The sequence below is a fragment of the Telopea speciosissima genome, chromosome 4 (assembly GCF_018873765.1).
Source record: "Telopea speciosissima isolate NSW1024214 ecotype Mountain lineage chromosome 4, Tspe_v1, whole genome shotgun sequence".
In the NCBI taxonomy this organism is placed as follows: Eukaryota; Viridiplantae; Streptophyta; class Magnoliopsida; order Proteales; family Proteaceae; genus Telopea; species Telopea speciosissima.
This window is the reverse complement of record NC_057919.1, coordinates 21565770-21587550: the sequence shown is the minus strand read 5'-3', so window position 1 is coordinate 21587550 and position 21781 is coordinate 21565770. Positions and strand designations below refer to the sequence as shown.

General features: G+C 37.8%; 1 protein-coding gene and 1 long non-coding RNA gene across 2 annotated transcripts; one reads left to right on the top strand and one right to left on the bottom strand.

The window, feature by feature from the left end:
* Positions 1 to 1020: 1020 nt before the first annotated feature.
* LOC122659877 lies at positions 1021 to 18399 on the bottom strand. Its single transcript, XR_006332571.1, has 3 exons — positions 18380 to 18399; positions 4838 to 4842; positions 1021 to 1385 (listed from the first exon to the last, which is right to left on the bottom strand). It is a non-coding gene; the product is annotated as an uncharacterized LOC122659877 (long non-coding RNA).
* An 80-nt stretch (positions 18400 to 18479) lies between these two features.
* On the top strand, positions 18480 to 21437 carry LOC122657561 (root phototropism protein 3-like). The gene is made up of 4 exons (XM_043852298.1): positions 18480 to 18606; positions 18689 to 18758; positions 19018 to 20289; positions 20847 to 21437. Exons 1-4 carry the CDS (start codon positions 18494 to 18496, stop codon positions 21393 to 21395), a joined length of 2004 nt encoding a protein of 667 aa, XP_043708233.1. The 5' UTR covers positions 18480 to 18493; the 3' UTR covers positions 21396 to 21437.
* Positions 21438 to 21781: the final 344 nt, after the last annotated feature.

Here is a 21781-nt window from a genome sequence, read left to right as displayed (position 1 = left end):
TCAGAGTCAAAATTAAATGTCAAATTAGTATGTGGTGAGGTGGTCTATACCAGACTTTGTTTAAAGAATTCAATAATACATATCTTTCTTCTAGATGATTTGATTAAACGAAAGACTAGGTGAATAATTTGATAAATTCAAACATATCTTTTTGAGTAACCAAACAATAATTTTTCGAAAAAAAGAATGTTGTCTGGTTGCCACTACACCCAGAAACAAGAACGTGCTAAATTACCATACCACCCCCACCCATCCTTATGAAATAAAAAAATCCATCCATGTTGACGCAATTTCGTTGGGCCCACACTGATGTAAAAGTCACGCGGCCAGACAGCTATCTCATGCCCTATTTGCCTTATCTTTATTCTTTCTGTGCTCTCCAAAAAAAAAATGAGCAGGTTCTAAGAACTGTTATCAATCCAATGTGCCTTTTCTTTCCACACCCCCCCCCGCCATTAGCTTTCTTCTAAACTTCTTCTTGCTTGACAGGGAAATATGGGTCCACTATGCACACATGGCCGCTGCTGCATCACACGATGCACACAGCAGCGCTCCAATTAGAGCAGCACATAAAAATTCGACAAAGACCCTTGTGATCAAGTCTCTGTTTTTTACATTTAATTATGCCTTAAACAACGGTGTATTCTCTGAGAGCCTCAATTTCCACATAATTAAACTCAAGTACGTTAATACGTCATTAACAGTAACCCTAATCATAACACACGCTTCCATCAGAAAGAAAAAAACTAAAACCTATTAGTGGCAGTCTTTTTGCTCCATTAGCCTTAAAATCTTTTCTTCTTCTTCTTATTGTACTAAATGTGGAAAAGAGGGAAAGTAGAAAAATAATCTATGTTTGAACCTAAAACCATCATTTTGAAGAAGTTGAATTCTCAAAACTCAAAAGGATCGACAGTCTGTAAATCTGGAACCACAAATTCAGGGTAATCATCGTTCGAATTAACCAAATTCTCTCAAACCAAAGATATCCTATCTTTCTCTCTATCTTCTTCTTCTTCCAATTTCATTACATTTAAGAACAAATTCTTAATCTCTGCTAAGGGTTGGCTTTTATGCTAATCAAGTACTTCATCAAAAAAACTAGCTAGAGACTTCATCCAAGAGCTTATACCGTCGAACCTTACCTCTGAAGACCTGTTTGATGATCCCACTCCCACCAGTCTTAGGGATCTCCTCCGATTTAATCCTTCTAAGTTTTTCCTTCGAGCACCCATTTGCAATCATCCTCTTCGGGTGTGCCGCCGTCGATGATTGCTCCTCCGGCGATCTCTGCTTCTTCATAGGATTCTGTAGATGCAATTGTAGACTCCCTCTCTGAGCCTTCACACCTACAAGCCCATCATTTCTCTTGTTCTTGATTTCTTCTTCTTTTTTGGCTTCAAGTCTGTTATTGCTGTTATTATTAGGAAAAGTAAGAGAAGAGGAATTGTTTGCTCCGTCGTCGATGATCTTCCTTCCCTTTCTTTTCAGACACCAATTACAGACTCGATAAGAGTCGGCTTTCGGGTAGAGATCGCTACAGTATCTGCAATCACATACATCATCAATTATATCTACAACTTGTGGTTCTGTGTGGTCTCAATCAGTTAATTACTTACCTGTGTTGGAACCTGAAGAGGCAAATCTTGCATCGGAAGAGCTCGTTAGGTAGCCCAAAGTCTCCACACATGCAACACTCGAGGGTATTTTTCGATGACGTTCCATCTGTCTTGCTCATCTCCTTCTCTGTAATCGGAACCAGAGCTTCTTTGTTTTTCAGAGAGCGAGAGAGAGAGAGGTGAAGGGAGTGAGTGGGCCTCTTATTGTGTGTTCTGTTGTACGAAGTCTTTTACCCAAAAATAAAGAAAAAACTGAAGTCCGAATAGTGAGACTTCATTTTCAGTTGAAAGGGCCCGATAACCGCTTGCAGAAATTAAAGACAATAATTTCGACAGCGATGTTATGGCACCCCCATGACAGAGGGGCGGGTGAATTGACTATCCTATCCCAAAAAATTCTGCCTTTTTACACAGACTGGTGGTCATTTTGCCTGCCCATGTGGGACAGCGAATCGCATATGCATGTCCAGGTGACATTTTTTTTTGGGGAAAAAATCTTCTACAGTATCCTAATCTTGCAGTGTTTTCCTTAGAGCTCACCATGTGGAAGTTGTGATATACAGTCCTGAGTTTGAGAAGAAAAAAAAACTGCCTTGCATTGAAAAATAATCCTCTCTAATTCCTTAAATTGTAGTAGTGCGACAATGTTAGGTAGAGATGTCGACACCTGAGCTTGGACCATTGAATGCGGCAACTGGCAGATGTTGACATCTCCACCTAGCACTGTCACACTGCCACACAATTACTTGAAACTTCTTTCACGTGTTGAGCTCTTAGGCCTGCACTGGAAAGGATTTTAATCCTTCTTTCTCTCATAAAACATTCTGCATTATTTTTTCCCAATTAATTATTAAAAATTTTCTAATTTTGACTATTTGGTAGGCGACCCATCGGAATATCGAAATCGTAGAGAACCAATTCGAATACTGATTCCTTGTTTTAAGGCCCTACTTAGGAATGATATCTAAAAAAGATAACTACCTAACTTCACCATCTATACACATTGGCTACCTTACACGTAAACTTATAAGCTTATAAATTGAATACCCCGACCTCACATGTGAACCTAGGCACGATTTTGTTGAACCACCTTATGAGATGAATACCTCATGTTCAGTTATTTACAATAGAAAATATTATCCATGAATAGCTATTAATTTGAAGAAGTCAAGTCTCAACTTCAACCCCAACACTCCTCCTTAGATTAAATGATATATAGTTTTCTAGAATCTTGAACATTCCATATGGTGAAGACCCTACCAAATATTTGGGACCACCTACTTATTTTAGGGTGTCTAAAGTTTAGTTACTTCAAGACTTAGGGAACAAAGTCTTACAAAAAAAAAAAGGGTGGAGTCATCAATTTCTATCCCGTGTGGGTAAGAAAGTCTTGGTTAAATTTGTTGTTTATTCCAACTCCAATTATGCAGCTTCTCACTTTAAGATTCAAAACGCCCATCACAATCAGATCTGAAAGACCATCTCTAACTTCTTCTGGGGCCAAAAAGAGGGGATGCACAAAACCCACTGGATCTCTTAGACCAGGCTTTGCCGCTCAAAACAGAAAATAAGCATTGGATTGCGGTATCCCTTCCTTCAAAACCAAACTCTCATTTCCAAGGTCGGTTGGAGATTGTGGTCGAATCCCAATTTGCTATGACCATGTCTCAAGCATGTTCTAAGGGGATGGTAGTTTAAATTCATCAAGATCTTTTTTATTCAACCGTTCATAACTATGTCAGCTGAGGTAATCATGTAGAAGTAAGTGCAATTAATAATTGTACACAATGAAAGCAACAAATGATTCTTATCTCTTAATAACATTATTGCAGGAAAATGACTGAAACTTAGCATCTTATGTGTTAGTGTGGCCATGGGAAGATGCTATTTAGGATGTTATTACAATTGGATTAATGGTTAATAACATTTTTGCAAATAGTACGAAGGTTAAAAACTTGAAAATGACATTTGCCTTATTAAAATGGCATTTTTGTAATTATTACTATAGTTACTAAAATTATTCCATCAGGGCCATACCAAGCGCTGATTCTGTTCTGAATGTAATCCGAAATTAATTCCAGAAAAATTTAACAAGTTATGATTTTGCTCTAAAAAATCATGGAATAAAAAATAATAATTCCACCCAGAATGAAGGAATTGAGAGTAGAATCATGGTTTCGGTTGGTACCGATACGAATGCATATTGATACGTATCTTTTTTTTTTTTTAAGAAAATAGCGTGTCTCGGTCGGTATCGTATTGTATTGTTCGATACAGTCCGATATGATATGATTCATACCGTTACTTACAATACGTACCTTAAAGGCTTAAAGGGTTCTATGAGAGTATCGGTATGTATCGGCCGATATGGCTCGATATAGGTACATATTAATACGGTTGATACCAACCGATACACGTTGATACAAACATTAAAGGCCCATATGACTATCAAACTATAATTTTGGCTTTGAGATCAGAAATTGAAGGAGATTTCACAGAAAAATGAGATTTTACAGAAGAAGGAAGGTTTCAGAAAAACTTGATCTTTGTGTTTAAATCATGGTTTTTAATCCAATCTTTTGCTATAAATCATTATATATAAGTAAAACTAAGTTATTTGATGCATCAAACTTGATCATTTGCAAGAATTTGTACTCAAATCAATGAAAGATTCTTATCTCGTTATACATTGTTCTCCATTTTAGTGTTTATGCATGATACATGTTATATATTGCTTATGTATATTGTTTTTTTCTCCAGAAATGTATTTCCATGTGTATCTTGACCATTTCTATACGATACGATACGATACATCTCTTAAAATCACCCTTTCGATACGATACCTGATACCAATACTTCAAACCTTGGCATAATTGTTACCAATCAGCCCCTAAGCATGCTCTAATTCAGAAGCAAGGAGTCTAAATCAGATCATAGATCAGTCCCAGCTGATTCCAATCCAATTGATGTTGGATCAACCAATCCATAGGAGGATTGGGCAATTTAATTAATAAAACAGATTACAATAGAACAGCAGCAAATGGATGCAAAACAGATTGATAATCGAAGAGGGAAAGAACAAGGAAAGAAACAGGAAAGCTATTACAATAATCAGAAGTACTACTCCAAGTTGATAGCTAAATTGACAAATCACAACAGCAAATAAAAGCATGTAACTCATACCTGCCAAGCTCTCTGCACCTTACACATTCACCAACTCTTCCTTGAAGAACCTTTTCCATCAGTGACCCATCAAGCAAAGCATTTGATGACAATCCAAATGCTTCTTGCAAGGTTACAAATCTGTGCTCATTGTCTCTACTATCTCCTTTATCTCTAGAAATCATTTCTTGGTCTTTTTCACTGTGTAAGAGCAGGCTGAGTTTCCATTTCCATTCATCAATGTTGGCCACAGAGGAAGACATCTAAAACAAGAAAGACATGTTTAGAAGAAGAAATTCCACTTGACACAATATCTGTTTGTACATCTTTTTAAGATAATAAAATTAACGAGCTCCAGATCAAGTTAATGGGATCTTGAAGTCACTTGAAGGTGATTTTTTAAACAACAAATATACTCCTTTCTGGCTTTCGGTTAAGCCTTGTTGCATTGCCATTGCCCATTTCTAGGTTATGGCAATGCATTGCCCATTTCTAGGTTATGGTACCCCTTCTTTCACTACAAAATGTCCATCACCAATCATCTCATGATGAGAGAGAGAGAAGAAAAATGTTGATTATGCTTTTTCTCAAATTTCTTTCAACTGCTCACACTCTCCCACAGAGAACACCGACCCTTATAAAATTTAGTAGACTTTTAAATTAGTTTTTGAGGACAGTTTTCACAAGCCATGCATGTGAGAGGATGGGAGTTTCGAAGCATTAAATATGGTGGGGGGTTTATGACTTTTCCAACCTTTTGTGAGAGGGGACAGGTGCATACTTGCACGGCTGTGTATGAAATCTTTGGCCTTAGTTTTTTTTTTTTTCTTTTCAATTTGCCTCACTTACAATCGCAAAGAGCTTAGAAGCTATGGAATAAGTTGTGTAATGAACATGGCTCCGCAATGCCTATTTCTTCGAAGAGAACCCAAAAAATATAAAAGGCCAAGTATAGTAGTATGATAGTGTCTAGCTAGAAGCCCCTCCTACTCTATTGGGTCTACCCTTGACCATGTTCAGATCCAGATTTTGGTAATCCAAATAAAGAAAACTATAACTAAGGGGAAAAAATCCTCTGCAGTGCCTTAATCTGGCGGTGAACTACAGTGCGGGTCTGAAAACTCAATACATGGAAGATACGACATCCAACAGTACCAAGCTCGAGAAGAAAGAAAAGAGAAAAAATATTGCCTTGCATCGAGCTCACACCGTTGGATGAAGCTTTTTCCACGTGTCAAGTTCTCAGGGCCGCACTGCAATGCACCGTCAGATGCCCGCACTGTAGAGGATTTTAATCCAAAATTAAGACAATTGCCAAATATGTTGGATTTCATAGGAAAGAAATTTTCAAAGTGTACAATAACAGAGAATTATTGAAGTTTTCCCAACTTTGGCCGCCCAAATCATGCTACTAGATGGGCTGAGTTTAGGCCTATGTAGACCTTGCTCAGTCTATTCCTTCAACAAGCCTTAGTTGGGCTGCTTTCAACTTGGCCAAACATATATAGCTATGTGCCACCCTAGTAGTTGGATATGCTAAAGCTAAATGGTATTTCCTTGGTCTACCATTCATGGGTTGCGTAGAGCAGGTGGTAGATGGTCTAATGGCCATGAAACCTCCTCGTTGCCTTCTTGTGTATCTTAAAATATTGATTCATGAATGGTTGGTCAAACACTTGCTGTTGGTCCAACACCCATTGGACTATTGGAGTATTTTCGCTTTCTTACTTTTGAGTGGAGTTGTGTTGTGTATGAATAGGCTTAGGATCTTCTACAATTGTTAGTTTTGAAGGTAGCTGGGTTGTCCACATTATTATCTCTATCTATGGTTCATCTGTATATCATCATGTCTCATAAAGGTTTGAATTGAAACAAAATATTAAAAAGTTTAAGAAGAGATCTTAATCTTTGTTGCATAGGAGTATAGAACCATTGAAAAATAAAGTGAAAGAGCAAGGATGCGATCATATGTTTGATATAACTTGCCACAAAAATTGACAAATGTTCTATGTTTTGAATCTCTCAAATTATTAGCATGTCAAATCATTAGTCCCTATGATTGAGACAATACAATGAAAATGATTCTTTTTGTTTTGGGGGGAGGGGGTTAGAAGGCTGAATCTTATTGAAGATCAATGTGAATTACACATGGATAGAAAACGAACACATCTCCCTAATCCAAGGATTCGAATTGGGCAAAAAAATCATACACGTGACCAACCGAACCCTCCAGGTCAGGTAACCAACGAAACTGTTAATCTCCCTTGGAATAAAAGTGAAATTACAAGCAACAAAGTTGGAAGATAAGAATTGGATATCCTCCCAAGATAGACGTAATATTCAAAGGTGAAGAGTGAATTCTCCGTTGTAAATTGGAGATTATGCTTCGATTATCTGATTCAATCTGAACTCTTTCACATCCTTCAAAGATCATTTCGAGTAAAGCCAATCGAATTACTAAAGCTTCACCCGCAATAGGTTTGTTGGTGCTCTTGGCAGTGTTGTCATTATTCGCAACAAGGATTTGGCAGTGGTGTGGTTGTGAAGACAGTATTCAGGTGGTCAGCAGGTTGTATCCGATTGGGTTTGCGTTTTCTTACTTCTTTCTTATTGGTCCGAAAGGTACCTATTGGAATAATATATATATATTTACTTGGGAGGATCGAAAACGCATCTTTGGAGCCCTAGAGAAGAAGGAAATCGAGGAGAAGTCGTCTTCTATCATTCCGGCGTGGTTCGAGAGCAGAGGAGTGAAGGAAATCGATTAAAAACTTCGATTTGGTTGTTGGTGAAGGATTCGAGTGCTTGATTCGTTTTATTAAAAATCTCATAGCATTCGTTTAGAGTTGGGAATTTACCTTTGAGAAAAAAACGTCAAAATTTAAGGAAACTGATTCACCCTCCCCCTCGCAGTTCAATCTGGTATTCACAAAATTGAATTAATAGATCAAACATTATGGAAGAAATTTTCCCAAGTTTGAAGACCGACTAAATTAAATTTGAGCTGGTTGGGCATTTCAGAAATTATTATTATTACTATTAATTTTAAATTTTTTTTAAGACAAACTACTCTCTATTTTCAAAGATAAGTCAACAACCTTTATCATATCATAAGAAAAGAAAAAATAATTTAATTGAGTTTTTATTTCATTAGAGTCTGTACATCTTTTTCCATGTCCCCAATTCCCAATGTAACGATCATTGTGAAAGATATTGTGAAAAGTGCAAAGAGCTAGAGATTTGTTAAATCGTTTTAGCGTTGCCTGTATCTCTTTATATTTAATTCCTTAATAACAGTGAGGGAATGAGAGAACCCATGCAAGTAAAGTGAACGTGGTGGCCTGAATATCTGAATTGGGATTCAGGTAGAAACATAAATTGATCCTCGATAGAATACCCATGTGTTTGTTCATCACCAAAACCCGAAAACTATTTTACAAAAAAGATTACCAATACTCTTTTTTGCCCTACACCATCATCATCATCACCATGCTGGTCGGTGCAGCAATACATGGAAAGCTACTTTTCTCTCAATTACCAACTTAACTGCAAATGACTTCAAGTTTCAATGAACCAGATAGACCCGCCAAGGATTTCATGAAGATTTGATACTTCTTTCCATAGTTTCACTTCAGATGTAATTAAAGAAGAAGAAGAAGTTTTGACATGACAAATTGACAAACATTTCTGTTGAATGTAATCTAAAGGAAGAACAAGCAGCCTCATCGAGCAATATTTGATTTATTTCAAACTCTAACTAGTTACTAGTCCTTCCATCCATTTATTCATGTTGTATTTTTTATTTTAATGAAGTTTTAAAATATCTCTGTGTTTTTAGTTCTGATCAACATTGATCGATTTGTTGATTTTTTTTTTTTGGCGTGTTTCTTGAAGGGACACATCCCTTGGGAAGGGTGTCTCCAAGGAGTCTAATGTCGACCTTTTCCATTGTGTCTTTTGAAGGGACACATCCCTTGGGAAGAATGTCTCCAAAGGGTCCTTCATCTTATGTATATAGATGATATTTTTGGATACTTTTATAAGTGAATTACAAATATTGTTACACACTCTCTTTTATCAAGTTCTGAAGTTTTCTTTATAGTTTTTTTTATTGTTTTGAAAGGTCTTATTATTCTATTCTTGTTATTAACTGAGCACAATCCAAACGTATTTCGACGAAATTAGTAAGCGAGTGCAACAACTACTGAAAAAGCTAAAGATTGTTTTATCTTAAAGGCTGATTCGTAAGAACCCAACTTACATCTTAAGAGACATCTATAGTCATAAGGACAATATCTATTGATGCAACTCAACCCATTAAGTTTCTCAACATAATTGCATATTCGTGATGTTATATTCAATATTTGAATTGCCAACATTAACCTTGATTATCTACAAAATAAATAAATAATTTAAATCCATTGTTACATGCATTTTCATGTATGATATAATTTGAATGATTTATTTTCGACAATTCATTCGTGAGGTGATTTTAAAACGTGAACCTTGATTGCCTGTAAAATAGATAAGTAATATAAATCCTTTGTTACTACAGGTATTTTCGAAAAGATGTATTTTCTGTAGTTCATTGGTAAGGTTTTAAGACGTGACGTGACGTGACGTCACAGTGACTTGAAGGGACGGTGAAAATCAGCGATCCTAACTTGGTGTCATCTAAAAAACTAAAACCAAACCTAGCAGCCAGCGGAAACAATCCATGTGGAACTACTGAGAGGCTACGTGGCTTCACACATCACCACTACTAACTTATCGTTTTGATTTAATATATGTATTTTGTCAGACTTCGATCATAACAATAAGATAATAAACCCAAAATAGAGCAAACCGTGACAATGAGCTCTTGGAGACCTGATCTGACCTGACCTGACCTGACCGGACATGAAGAGAATAAGGTTCTTCTTTGGGATCACTTTTTTAAAGTACTATTAAGAAAAAAAAAATTACTTCCAGAGCTCCCTCTACAGCTCCACTTGTTGGGTGTCACATGTGTGTTTATTTTTTTAAGTTTTTAATAAAAGCTTCTTTAAAAATGCCTATTTGTCCAAATACATTTCTATAATTTTTTTAATTATAATTTTTTTTTTATTTTTAAAACAAGTCCAATCTATTAATTTGAAATGTTAGAGGTTAATTTAAAGAAATCTAATGACCAAAATGCTCTTATGATAAAAATCCACTTAAATTAAAACATAAAATGATCAAATTACCCTCATTTTCTCCAAATCGTTTAAGATTTAAAACTGAAAATCAAATTCTAAATCATTTGAGAAAAATGAACCCTAAAATCAAACCTTCAAATTGAAATGGAAAGATGAATCCTAAACCATTCGATGTCTTCGATGCTCATGTAAATACAAACCCATTAGTTGATCACATTTCTTTAATCTTTCAACCTCCCTCAAATTTATGCGTGAAAGTGGAACCAAATGTCAATGAAGTGTGAAGGGAAATTGAAATTGGAAGATAGCTTGTGCCCTATTCTCTCTCCGTGTGTGTCTTGCTATTCGATTCCTTCACAATCCCCAGTCTTACTCTCTTCCATAATAAATACCTTCCTTCCTGGTTCGTTCCCTCCCAACAACCTCACCTCTTTCCTGCAAATCCTCTCTCTCTGCAAAGAGGGGAAAAAATTCATCTTATGGTTTCTTCCTCCTCTGTTCCACTCTTTAATGATACCAATAGCCGGAGTGAATTATTTGTGGGCTGATAAGTATAATCTGAAAAGTTTATAATCGTGTTAATGGATTATGTGCACTTATAATCGTGTTAATAGAGTCCCAAATTGTGCAGATTTCAATCTATTATACAAAACAACAACAAATTGACCGATGCTAACGATCTCAACAATAAATTCCCTCATCCCTTGTCTTGATTCATGGGAAATTTTCTTCACTGCAATTTCAATTTTGGAAGTTTGATTTCAGTTTTGGAGGTTTGATTTTAAATGGACAATTAATTCCTTAATCTAATCTATTGCTTTCCAGATGGGTTCAAACTCTAAACGATTTGGGGAAAAAAATTTCAGTTTGATTTAAGGAAGTTGAGGACAATTTGATCATTTTATTTTTAAATTTTGATGGGTTTTTATTAGAAGAGTATTTTGGTCATTAGATTCCCTGAAACTAATGTCTAACGTCTCAAATTAATGGACTGAACTAAAATACTACACTGTTTTGAAAATAAAAAAAAATTTGTAATTACAAAAATTGTAGGGGTGCATTTAAATAAATGGATATTTTCTGGAAAGCATTTGTTAAAAACCCTTATTTTTTTGTTCTTTTCATTACAATTAAGGGGTAGTAAAAACTTGGGGGGACATATATCTGGTTGGGACCATAGTTATCATCTCCATCGTTGTTGGGCGAATAATAAGCGACACATCATAGAGTCAAACGGATAGCTGTTTGTCAGTATATTCCTTTTCCCTCAATCTCCTCCTGCCAATCACCACTCAGTGCCAAAATGAACCACCACTCTTTTAATACAATGTCTCCCCCCCCCCCCCCCCCCCCCCCCCATCCACAATCCACCACTATGTTGATATTATGGTTTTTATCCTTAAAAAAGAAGGGGGGAAGGAGTTTCTCCGGGGAGTGTCCCATGAAATGTGTGCCCCTCCCTAATGAAAAGCAGAAATCTCGCCTCTATTGATGTTTTTGTACGTTAATCTTGTATTGACGGATGATCATGCTTCCAGACAGAAAACTCTCCTCTAAAAAAAGAGATTAAATTCCATGTCTGGCTGCGTAGTGTATGTAAGCACCTCCATGTGTCATCTATATCTCTCCTCCCACAATGGGGGGTAGAAATGCTATTTCATAGGAGAAAGGAGAGATAGACATAGGGAAGCTTTAATGTACGCTACGTACACAACCTAGCAGCGTTCTTCCCCACTCCCTTTCCGCCCCCCCCCCTCCCCCTCCCACCTCCCAAAAAGAAGGAAAAAAAAAAACAAGGAAAAAGGAAGGTTGCCATGTCATTAGGCCCTTGCGCCAACACAGTAGTCATCAGTCAATGGGAACACATGCACAGGCATCTAATAGAAATGGACTCATAAGGCAAGTGTAGACCTCGAGTTTTGTCACCCCCAAAAATGATGACAACCAGAAGTAGATTGACAAAGTATCTCTCTCACCTCCCAAAAAAAAAGCCCCTCCCAAAAAGAAGGAAAAAAAAAAAAAGGAAAAAGGAAGGCTGCCATGTCGTTAGGCCCTTGCGCCAACACAGTAGTCATCAGTCAATAGAAGCACATGCACAGGCATCCAATAGAAATGGACTCATAAGGCAAGTGTAGACCTCAAGTTTTGTCACTCCCAAAATGATGACAACCAGAAGTAGATTGACAAAGTATCTCTCTCAAGAATAACTCAACCATCTAACCTACCCTACCATGACCCTGATAAGGTTTGCACAAGTGTCTTAAGTGCAAAATATTTGATGCTAGCCAAGGGTGCAAAAGTAGTGATTAGATAGACTACATGGAATTCCCCTCCCCCCAACACCAAATTAGGGTTAGTTTTTGTTCTGAAATTAAAAATATTTTTTATCAAAACTTGGACCAACACCTGCACCATTGGATAATGCTCAGAAAAATAATTCCAGCGGTATATTATGCAAAACAAATCCTGCCTCTGGACACGAATCGACGTCCAAAACGGGACCAAGACTCATTCGAGGACCCAAAGGGATCCATGGACCACTCAAAGTGATCCACAGATTACATGGAGGTTCCACGTATCTTGTCTATAAATAGGACCCCCCCCCCACGGGCACTTGCATTATAAAACAGATTTTGGGCTTACCCGAATCCGAATTTCCTACCTCTAAGCCTATTTTCTGAGTTGTCACCCTATTCTAGTGTTATCTCGACACCCCCTCTTTATGCGGATAGTCCCTTAATGACCTGAAATCCACAAAAGTAAGAATTTTTCAGATTCGGTTAACATCGATGTTCTCTACGTCGCAGTGCAAGCTGCGCCCAGACACATGGGGGTGGTATTTCTACCATTCTAGGGGCGGGGCGGGGGGGCGGGGGGGTAGGGTGGGGCGGTCATTTTGCCCATACCCCATGGGTTTGGGTGTAGCCTGTGCCCGCAGCACAGAGAAACATTTAGCCTAATAATAAAGGATTAAAATCCTCTCTAATTCCCTAATAGTGCAGTGCGGTGTAGTTCAAGGCTGATAGCTCGACACGTGGAAGGTGCTAAATCCAATGGTGCTGAGCTCAATTGACCCAGTTTTTTTTTCCTCGAGTTTAGCACCATTGGATTTGATATCTTCCACATGTCGAGCTCTCAACTCCAAAGGAATTGGAGAGGATTTTTTTTTATAATAAATATCTCATGGTAATGCTCCAAACGTGGTACACACCCCCTCCAGAGTTGGATTCAGATATGCATGAAGCACTTTGTCCCCCCCCCCCTAAACTCTAGTTTTCGTACAAGATTGGCCCGATCTGGATTGGCTGGAATCGGGATCAGCCTATGTCGATCTTAATCGGATTTGATTATTCAAACCCTAGGTCTACCTCTCAAGTATTTTAAATTTAGAATCAGAGGTCAAATCGGTCTATGTGAATTCCAATCTAGATCGGATCAAAATAAGCCGTAATTAGTCCCAAAAATCCTAGAATCGGCCCCTTAGATATGGGATAGGACGATTCTAGGACGAGTTTCCCAACACGTCCAAAACCGAAAAGGCTCAATAAGGAACTAACTAGAAATGGAACTGCTAGGATCTGTTTAACATGCCTAAATTCCTTATTTAGGATTAATTAATACTTAATAGTTATAACTTATATAAGAGTTATATTGAAATCACAAAGAAAATCTAATGGTTATCAATTATTTTGGGCTTAGTTAAGTAATTGTATTATTCAGAATTGATATTTGATTATTTTATTTTCAAAAATATATTCAATTATTTGTTTGCTTGGAAAATTTTTATACATATTTGATTGATTGAGTTTTTTTTTTTTGGGGTAAGAGATTGATTGAGACTTTGAGTGATTAGCACTGTTAAGAAATCGGAATGACACATTCCCATTATTAAAATGGGATCGGATCCTAATTTTGGGAACATTTAGTAAATGGTATGCTTTTGGGATGGGCCCCCTTGAGACCAGAATCGGTAAGAAAACGTCTCATTTATTTATAACCATTCCGTTTGACTTTGACACCCTGATAGACAATAGTAATTTACTAGTTTGAAGTTGGAAAAATTACTTGATTAACCATTGTAAGGTTTGTGTTTACAAAATTAACCACTTCTTGTTTTAATTAATAAAAAATACACTATTTTGAGTTTGGGTTTACAGAACTATCCAAAATAGTGTTCATTGCTCATTTATATACCATTTTTTTACATTTTTGCTCCCACCCACTCTTTTTCTTCTTCTATCTTCTTCCACGATTGCGATAGGAAATGCAAACAATTGTGTGGGGAGGCTTTCCCAGTTTCTACGCATGGATTGAGGAATCGGTATTGAATTGGCCGATCCATATCAATATTGACTTTCCTGGCCAATCCCATATCAATGTATAGTATGGACCAAGAATAGAAAAGTAAAAAAAAAAAAAATGATTTTTAAAGAAAAATAAGGGTATTCATCTTGGGTCAATCTAGGTCGAAATGGATCCATACGGCTTATTAAATTCATGTTCCACCCTGTCTAATGTCTTCTCACATCTTGATCATGTGGATTTTCCAATGACACTCTCTCTTCCCTAATGGTGTGGTATGAGAACTTCCCCAAGAACATGTCTTATTCCAACAATAGAGCACCAAGGGAAAGAAATAATTTCCGATTTCAAACCCTACTTGTGTAGTTCTAGGGTTGAACATGTGGAAATGAATGAAACTTCTAAAATCAGATTGAGCTTGGGTGGCATTGGCTGATTGGTATGTATAGTATATATATAAGGAAAAGAAATTTAGTTCGTCTCCAGGGAGCTCAGCACGCCCAGGGTGCTATCAGCCGTTGGGCTGTGCCGCACACATCCCTAAACGTGCGCCCAGATGTGTGCAACACAACTCAGCCGTTGAATGCCCCTTGGCAGCACCCTGGGCGTTGGACTCCCTGGAGACGATCCTAAGAATACTATTTAAGCACGTGCATCGTGTGATGCGATGCCCCTGCGCCTAGACACAAAGACACGTGAAATGATTGATGCACCCCTGAAAATTTTCACTTTTTCATGGGACCGCACTCGTGTCTGGGTAACACACTGCACGAGCTCAGGTAGCATTATATATATATAATGCTATTTGGTCGCGTGTCCCTTGCACCAGTGCAGAGACTAATGGAAACGCATACCCAAGCATCTAATATGGGGGCAAGGTGGTCATTTTACCACCCATGTGTCTGAGTGTACTGGACGAGACCAAGCAGATATGAATATGTGCCAATACAAATACCCGGTTTCTTTTATGAGGAAAGCATCCATAGGATCCCTACTGTATATTTGACATTAGAGGCTAGCAATGGATAATGACAAAAAAACATTTAATGAGTTTCTCATCCAATGAGGTGTAAAGGGTTGGAAATCAAAAGAAATAAAAGTCTCATTCTCATTCAATCAAATTAATTAATCTATAAAAACCCTTCAGAGGAAAAAGCCTACGGATCATATATATGGTCAGGAATCACTCAATGAAGCTAATAATGGCTTCTAGGCAGACCACAGACCAATTCATTCATGGTCCCCACCCCCCTCCCCTCTCTAACTAACTTACTTTTTTTTTTTTATAAGAAAATTTATTTAACGAGGGAACAATGTTCCCGAAGAGTCAGCGTACAACAAAAGCAAAATACAATGAGGCGGCGAAACATGCCAAATACTGTGGCATAGAGATCTTGCTCTCAAAGATGCTAAACAGTCCGCAACTGCGTTGGCTTCTCTTAGTGTGTGCATTAAGATGACTTTATCAAATCTATGAGAAAGTTCCCAGCAATCCGAAATGATTGATTCAATTCTCTAGGGGGTGGATCGGCAATTTTTGCTGAGATGTTAATGACCAGCAAATTGTCGCTCTCAATGATCAACTTTTTAATGCTCATGTTTGATGTTCAACCAAAAAAAAAATGCTCATGTTTGATGCAGTCAAGAGCACATATCAGACAACAAGAGCTTCTACTACTAGAGCAAAGTTCTAACCAATTCCCATAAAAAAAACAGCAAATGAATGAAGCGTTAGATGACCTGCATACCCCACCGATGGCTGCCCTGCCTCTCTAACTAACTTGGTGTACATGTGATACACGAGTCCTGTTCCCTGGCCCTATTTATTTAACAGAGAAAAGTGAGAAAAAAAAAAAAAATGTGGGAAACTTGTACTTGTTTTCTACAAACTACCATAAAATGTGACTGTTTGGTTAGATGGGGTGAGACACTTTCAGACAAGCTCATTAAATGCATTTATTCTTATCTCGTGGGGTGGTATCCATCTTTTTCCCACCCTATTCACTTTCATGCCCTGTTTATTTAGAGGGGACTTAGTTGGGGTGGGAGAATTGAGATCTTTATCCTCTCAATTACACTGCCCGTACTTGACTCAAGTACATCTAACAGAGGAGGCAGAAATGACTATCTTACCCCCTGCCCGAACACACTGCCCAAGGTGGGGTCCACCTCCCTCTATTAGATGTACTTGACGGTCAAGTACAAGCAGTGTAATTGAGAACATAAAAATTCGGAAAATTGGGATGGAAAAATACTGATATGGCACTTCAAAATTCCGCCCCAATATTGTTTGGTTAATTTGGGGGGGAGGGAGAACTTACAAAAGCTCAGGGGACATCATTAATTGCTTTGTCTGCTAATGTGGTACTTCAAAATACTACTATTATCCAAAGTCCCAACAATTTGACTTTGGTTGCTATTCATGGAAAAAGTAACTTTATCTCATGTCTATCTCAACATTTCCACCCTAACAAAACTCTTCCAACATGTGGGTTCCATCTTCCTAACAATCTCACCCCCAACCTCCTTTCTAAACAAACGGAGCATGATAGGACTTTGACATTATTCATGGAAAAGTTACTTTTGAATCTATCTCTATCCTCTTCGTATTTCCTTTTTTTCCCATGGAGTCCCACCCATGTCCATTTCTTCTCTCTCTCATCCCATTACAAAATACATATTCCATTATTTCCTTTTCTTTTCTTTTCTTGTCAACCCAACCCACAACATGTGAGACCCATCCTCACAAGTTTTCCACCCCTTTTTATCCGTCAAACAAACGAGACAAGTTAAAGACTTAATGATGTTGAAGGAAAAATGGTGTCTGATGATGAGAAAGATTTCTTCTTCATTGAGAACTCATTTTTTTCCTGGTGATTCTACTAGAACATGGTTTGAAGAATCAAAATTGAATCAATCAATTTTGCCAATTGAAGAGAATTGGTCAAGAGTGATTCCAATGTCTGATGGTTCCTGCAACCCTCTTTTGAATCGCCCATGATTCATGTTTGATCTTCATTTTTTTGTCAATTGTTTTCTTCTTTTAGTTTTAATCAATAAAAAAAACAGAATATCAATAATACTTACCTATAAAACAACCACAATCTTATCTCAACTAAATGGGATCGGCTAATAAATCAAAGATTTTGAAAATCTTAGATTTTTCATCTTGAATCCAATTTTTAGGTTTCTCATCCATTCCATGGGGTAGGACCCACAGAATTTTCTTACCATAAGATGAGACACTGAAAATTGATTTTTGAGCTCCTGATTTCCATTTACATCTTTAGCAGAAGACAAAGGGACTTTAGGGTAGTGACAAAACTAAAGTGATGGTCCAGATTGAGTAGGGGCAAACCTAGATCAACAAATTATTTTCATAGGATCCTTTGCATGGCCAAGCTCAATCCTGACATGCATTCACAGTTCACATAAACCCAGCAAGCCATTTAATGATTCCTGGTCCATCTAGAACTACCCACTTAGTTTCCCCTTGAAATAATTACATGGAAATACGAAAACCCATTTGATAAAATTCAGAAAATGTTATATTTTAATCCTTGGGGAGTGAAATATGTGTTCCTTGTGTGGCATTTGAAGTTGCAGGAGATGTAACGAATCACAAACAGTTCACAAACAGTGCCCTAGTAGTTAGTTCTTAGTTACCACCAAGAAAAAGAAAAAAGAAAAAAAGTAGTTAGTTTACCTGTCTGTCATTGGTCCACACTCCTCCACAGTAGCAATTCGTAATTCTGTAGTTGAATCTCCCAGCAATTAATGTAAAGTACGTTATTCTTCTCACCAAACGGGGTATGTTTGTTGGGATCATAAAACTAACAATTAAAATAGCAGCAGTAGTAGTAGTAGAAAGAATAGAGAGAAATCGTGTAGAATGGGATGGATTGCACAAAAATTGAGAAAAGGAAGCTAAAAGGAAACAGAGGATCAAAATCTCCATTCTTTATGTAGGAGACAGTATCAGAAAGCCAGAGTAAAAGCGATGATAAAACCAAAAACTGTGTCAAGCCCATCACTCCACAGCCTGTAAGACTATTAGAAAATCTAGAAGAACCGCTCTATTTAAGATAATCCCAAGAAGCCCATGTGTTCTATGACTTCTTCCTCTTCTTCTTCACCAAAGCTTCTCTTTATCCGTCCTGTTATATCTATTCCTGCTCTGTTCTTCTGTTGAGTTCTTTGTTCTTTATCTCTTTCTGGAATTTTCTAATCATGTGGAAATCAGAGAACGAGTCAGTTGGGGGAAGAGAGTATGGAGATGGAGTCCTCAGTTCAAGTCAGCATGGAGTTGAGACTAATGGGTTCGAGCGAAAGGATCAATCATGGTAATTTAACTAGATAAATTCTTTCATCATTTCTGTGAAAATCTCAGCCTCCTAAAGCAAGGTGGTGTTGTCCTGTAAATAGGTACGTTGCTTCAGATATTCCAAGTGATGTTCTATTACAAGTTGGAGATGTTAGTTTCCACTTACACAAGGTAGTTTCTTCTCTGTACAGAAGTTTTAATTGTTGGTTCTCTACTTTCCGGACACTTATCCAAGCTTCTAAAATTGAGATCATAGATTAACTGATAGGGGGGGGGGGATGTTTGAAATTTGAAATTTGAAATTTGAAATTGGAGATGAATTGATCTGGGGTTTTTATAATTTGAAATTGGGAAAATATATGGATTCCTTTTTGGGTTTGTAATTTTTTTAAGTTTTAATTATTTTTCCTTCTTGTTTGTGCATTGTAAGTATCCCTTGCTTTCTCGGAGTGGAAGGATGAACAGACTCATATACGAGTCAAGGGATGCAGAGCTGAAGAAGATAATAGTGGACGACCTTCCAGGTGGAGCTGATGCATTTGTGCTTGCAGCAAAATTCTGCTATGGGATTGCAGTTGATCTCACAGTTGCAAATATCTCAGGCCTTAGATGTGCTGCAGAGTATCTTGAGATGACAGAGGATTTAGAAGAAGGAAACCTCATATTCAAAACTGAAGCCTTTCTGAGTTATGTGGTATTGTCTTCATGGAGAGACTCAATTCTAGTGTTGAAGAGTTGTGAGCCACTCTCTCCATGGGCAGAAAACCTCCAGATTGTACGTAGGTGCAGCGAGTCCATTGCTTGGAAGGCCTGTGCCAATCCAAGAGGTATCAGGTGGGCTTATACAGGAAGACCCACAAAGGTCTCTAGTCCAAGCTGGATTGAGATGAAAGAATCAAGTCCTAATAGGAATCAACAGGTTCCTCCAGATTGGTGGTTTGAAGATGTTTCAATTCTCAGGATTGATCACTTTGTCAGGGTTATTACAGCAATCAAGGTGAAGGGAATGAGATTTGAGTTAATTGGAGCTGCAATTATGCATTATGCATCCAAATGGCTCCCAGGATTGATAAAAGCAGGTATGGCAGAGGAAGCAAGTAACAGCAGAGATAATAATGATAGTTGGAGAGATGGGCTTCACATGATTGTTGCAGGAAACAAAGATGATCCACCAGGTGTTCCGATCAGAGAACAAAGGATGATCATTGAGAGTCTCATTAGCATAATCCCCCCACAGAAGGATAGTGTTACATGCAGTTTCCTTCTTCGGCTTTTGAGAATGGCAAACATGTTGAAGGTTGCACCTGCTCTGGTAACTGAATTGGAGAAACGTGTGGGAATGCAGTTTGAACAGGCTACTTTGCCTGACCTGCTTATTCCTTCATATAACAAGAGTGAGACCTTATATGATGTGGATCTTGTTCATAGGCTTTTGGAACATTTTTTGGTTCAGGAACAGGCAGAACCTTTGAGTCCAAGTGGGCAGTCTTTCTCCGAGAAGCAAACATATGAAGGGAATCCCAGAAGTAATCCACCTAATGCAAAGATGAGAGTGGCAAGGCTCGTCGATAGTTACCTTACAGAAGTAGCCAGAGACAGAAACCTTTCCTTGACAAAGTTCCAGGTCTTAGCAGAGGCCTTGCCCGAATCAGCGAGAACTTGTGATGACGGACTTTACCGTGCAGTAGATTCGTTTATAAAGGTAATTCAAGTTTGAACTTTGAAGTCCCTAATCTCATGAAGAAGGTTTATGATTTCTCTGCACAGTTTGCGTTTTGCTCCTGACTTAACCCATGATAAACATGAATCCATCAATATCTGATATCACTGACATAAGAAACAAATTAACATGATAGAAAACAGATGCAATGATTTGTATACAACAGAAGAATTGCAAAACAAACAAACTGACATGATACAAAACCAATGCCATAATTTGGATAGAACAGAAATCAAAACTTTTAGTACTCTTATCAGTATTATTTAACATTGAATAGGGCTCTTGGTAGCAAATACATAGTCATGTGAAGAACTGGTAGTCATATGACCATACATATATAGGCAGATAAGTTCATTTATAGAGCTTGGGCTCACAAAAAAGGGCTATATCCATTCACTAACAACAAGAAGTTTTCCAAGATATGTAAATTGAAGAAGAAAGCCTCAATTCGTATCAGCTGCAATTGCAAGAATCTCTCTCTCTCTCTCTCTCTCTCTTTCTCTCTGATTGGATTTTTATTTCTTTTTATAAACTCACAGGCTCATCCAACACTCTCTGAACATGAGAGAAAGAGGCTCTGTCGTGTGATGGACTGTCAGAAACTGTCCATGGATGCTTGTATGCATGCTGCACAAAATGAAAGGCTTCCACTGAGAGTAGTGATGCAGGTCCTATTCTCTGAACAAGTAAAGATAAGCAATGCCATAGCAAATAACTCCCTGAACGAAACTGGAGAATCTCATTACCAGCCAATAATATCTGCTCGCAAGGCCTTGCTTGAAGGGACTCCACAATCCTTCCAAGAGGGATGGGCAACAGCAAAAAAGGACATTAACACACTTAAGTTCGAACTTGAGAGCATCAAGACAAAGTACCTTGAGCTTCAGCATGACATGGAAAACATGCAGAGACAGTTTGATAAGATGCCAAAGCAAAAGCAGTCATCAGCATGGACCACTGGGTGGAAGAAGCTGAGTAAATTCACTAAAATGACTGCTTTGGAGACCCAGGACATTGGGTCACAGATGCCAACTGCAGCAGGACAGACAAGAAAGCCTACCAGAAGGTGGAGGAATTCTATTTCCTGAACAATGAGGTAGACAGGGTTTTAAGGTTACAGGGAGTGATACTAGACAGTTCAATTCTTTGCGTTTCTTGGTTCTTCTGTTTTTTTTCTTCTTCTTGGAAAATTCTCTTTTAATAGCCATTACTTCAACTGTGATCTGGCAAACAGGAGATGGCAAAGGAAAAGGGAAGACTGAAAATGGCATGGGTTGAAGTGGTGAGAAGGCAAATGAGCATCAAGAAGTATGCAGCTTCAATGGCTTTAAGTGGAATGGCAGAATAAAATTCATAGAGCTGACCCCAAGAGCTGAGAGAGATGCTTCTTTGAGTTTAAATGATTACTAGTTGAGAAGTCTGTGAGTTGCATCTTTGTTTGTGTCACCTTTGAGTTTTCTTATAATTCTTCTGT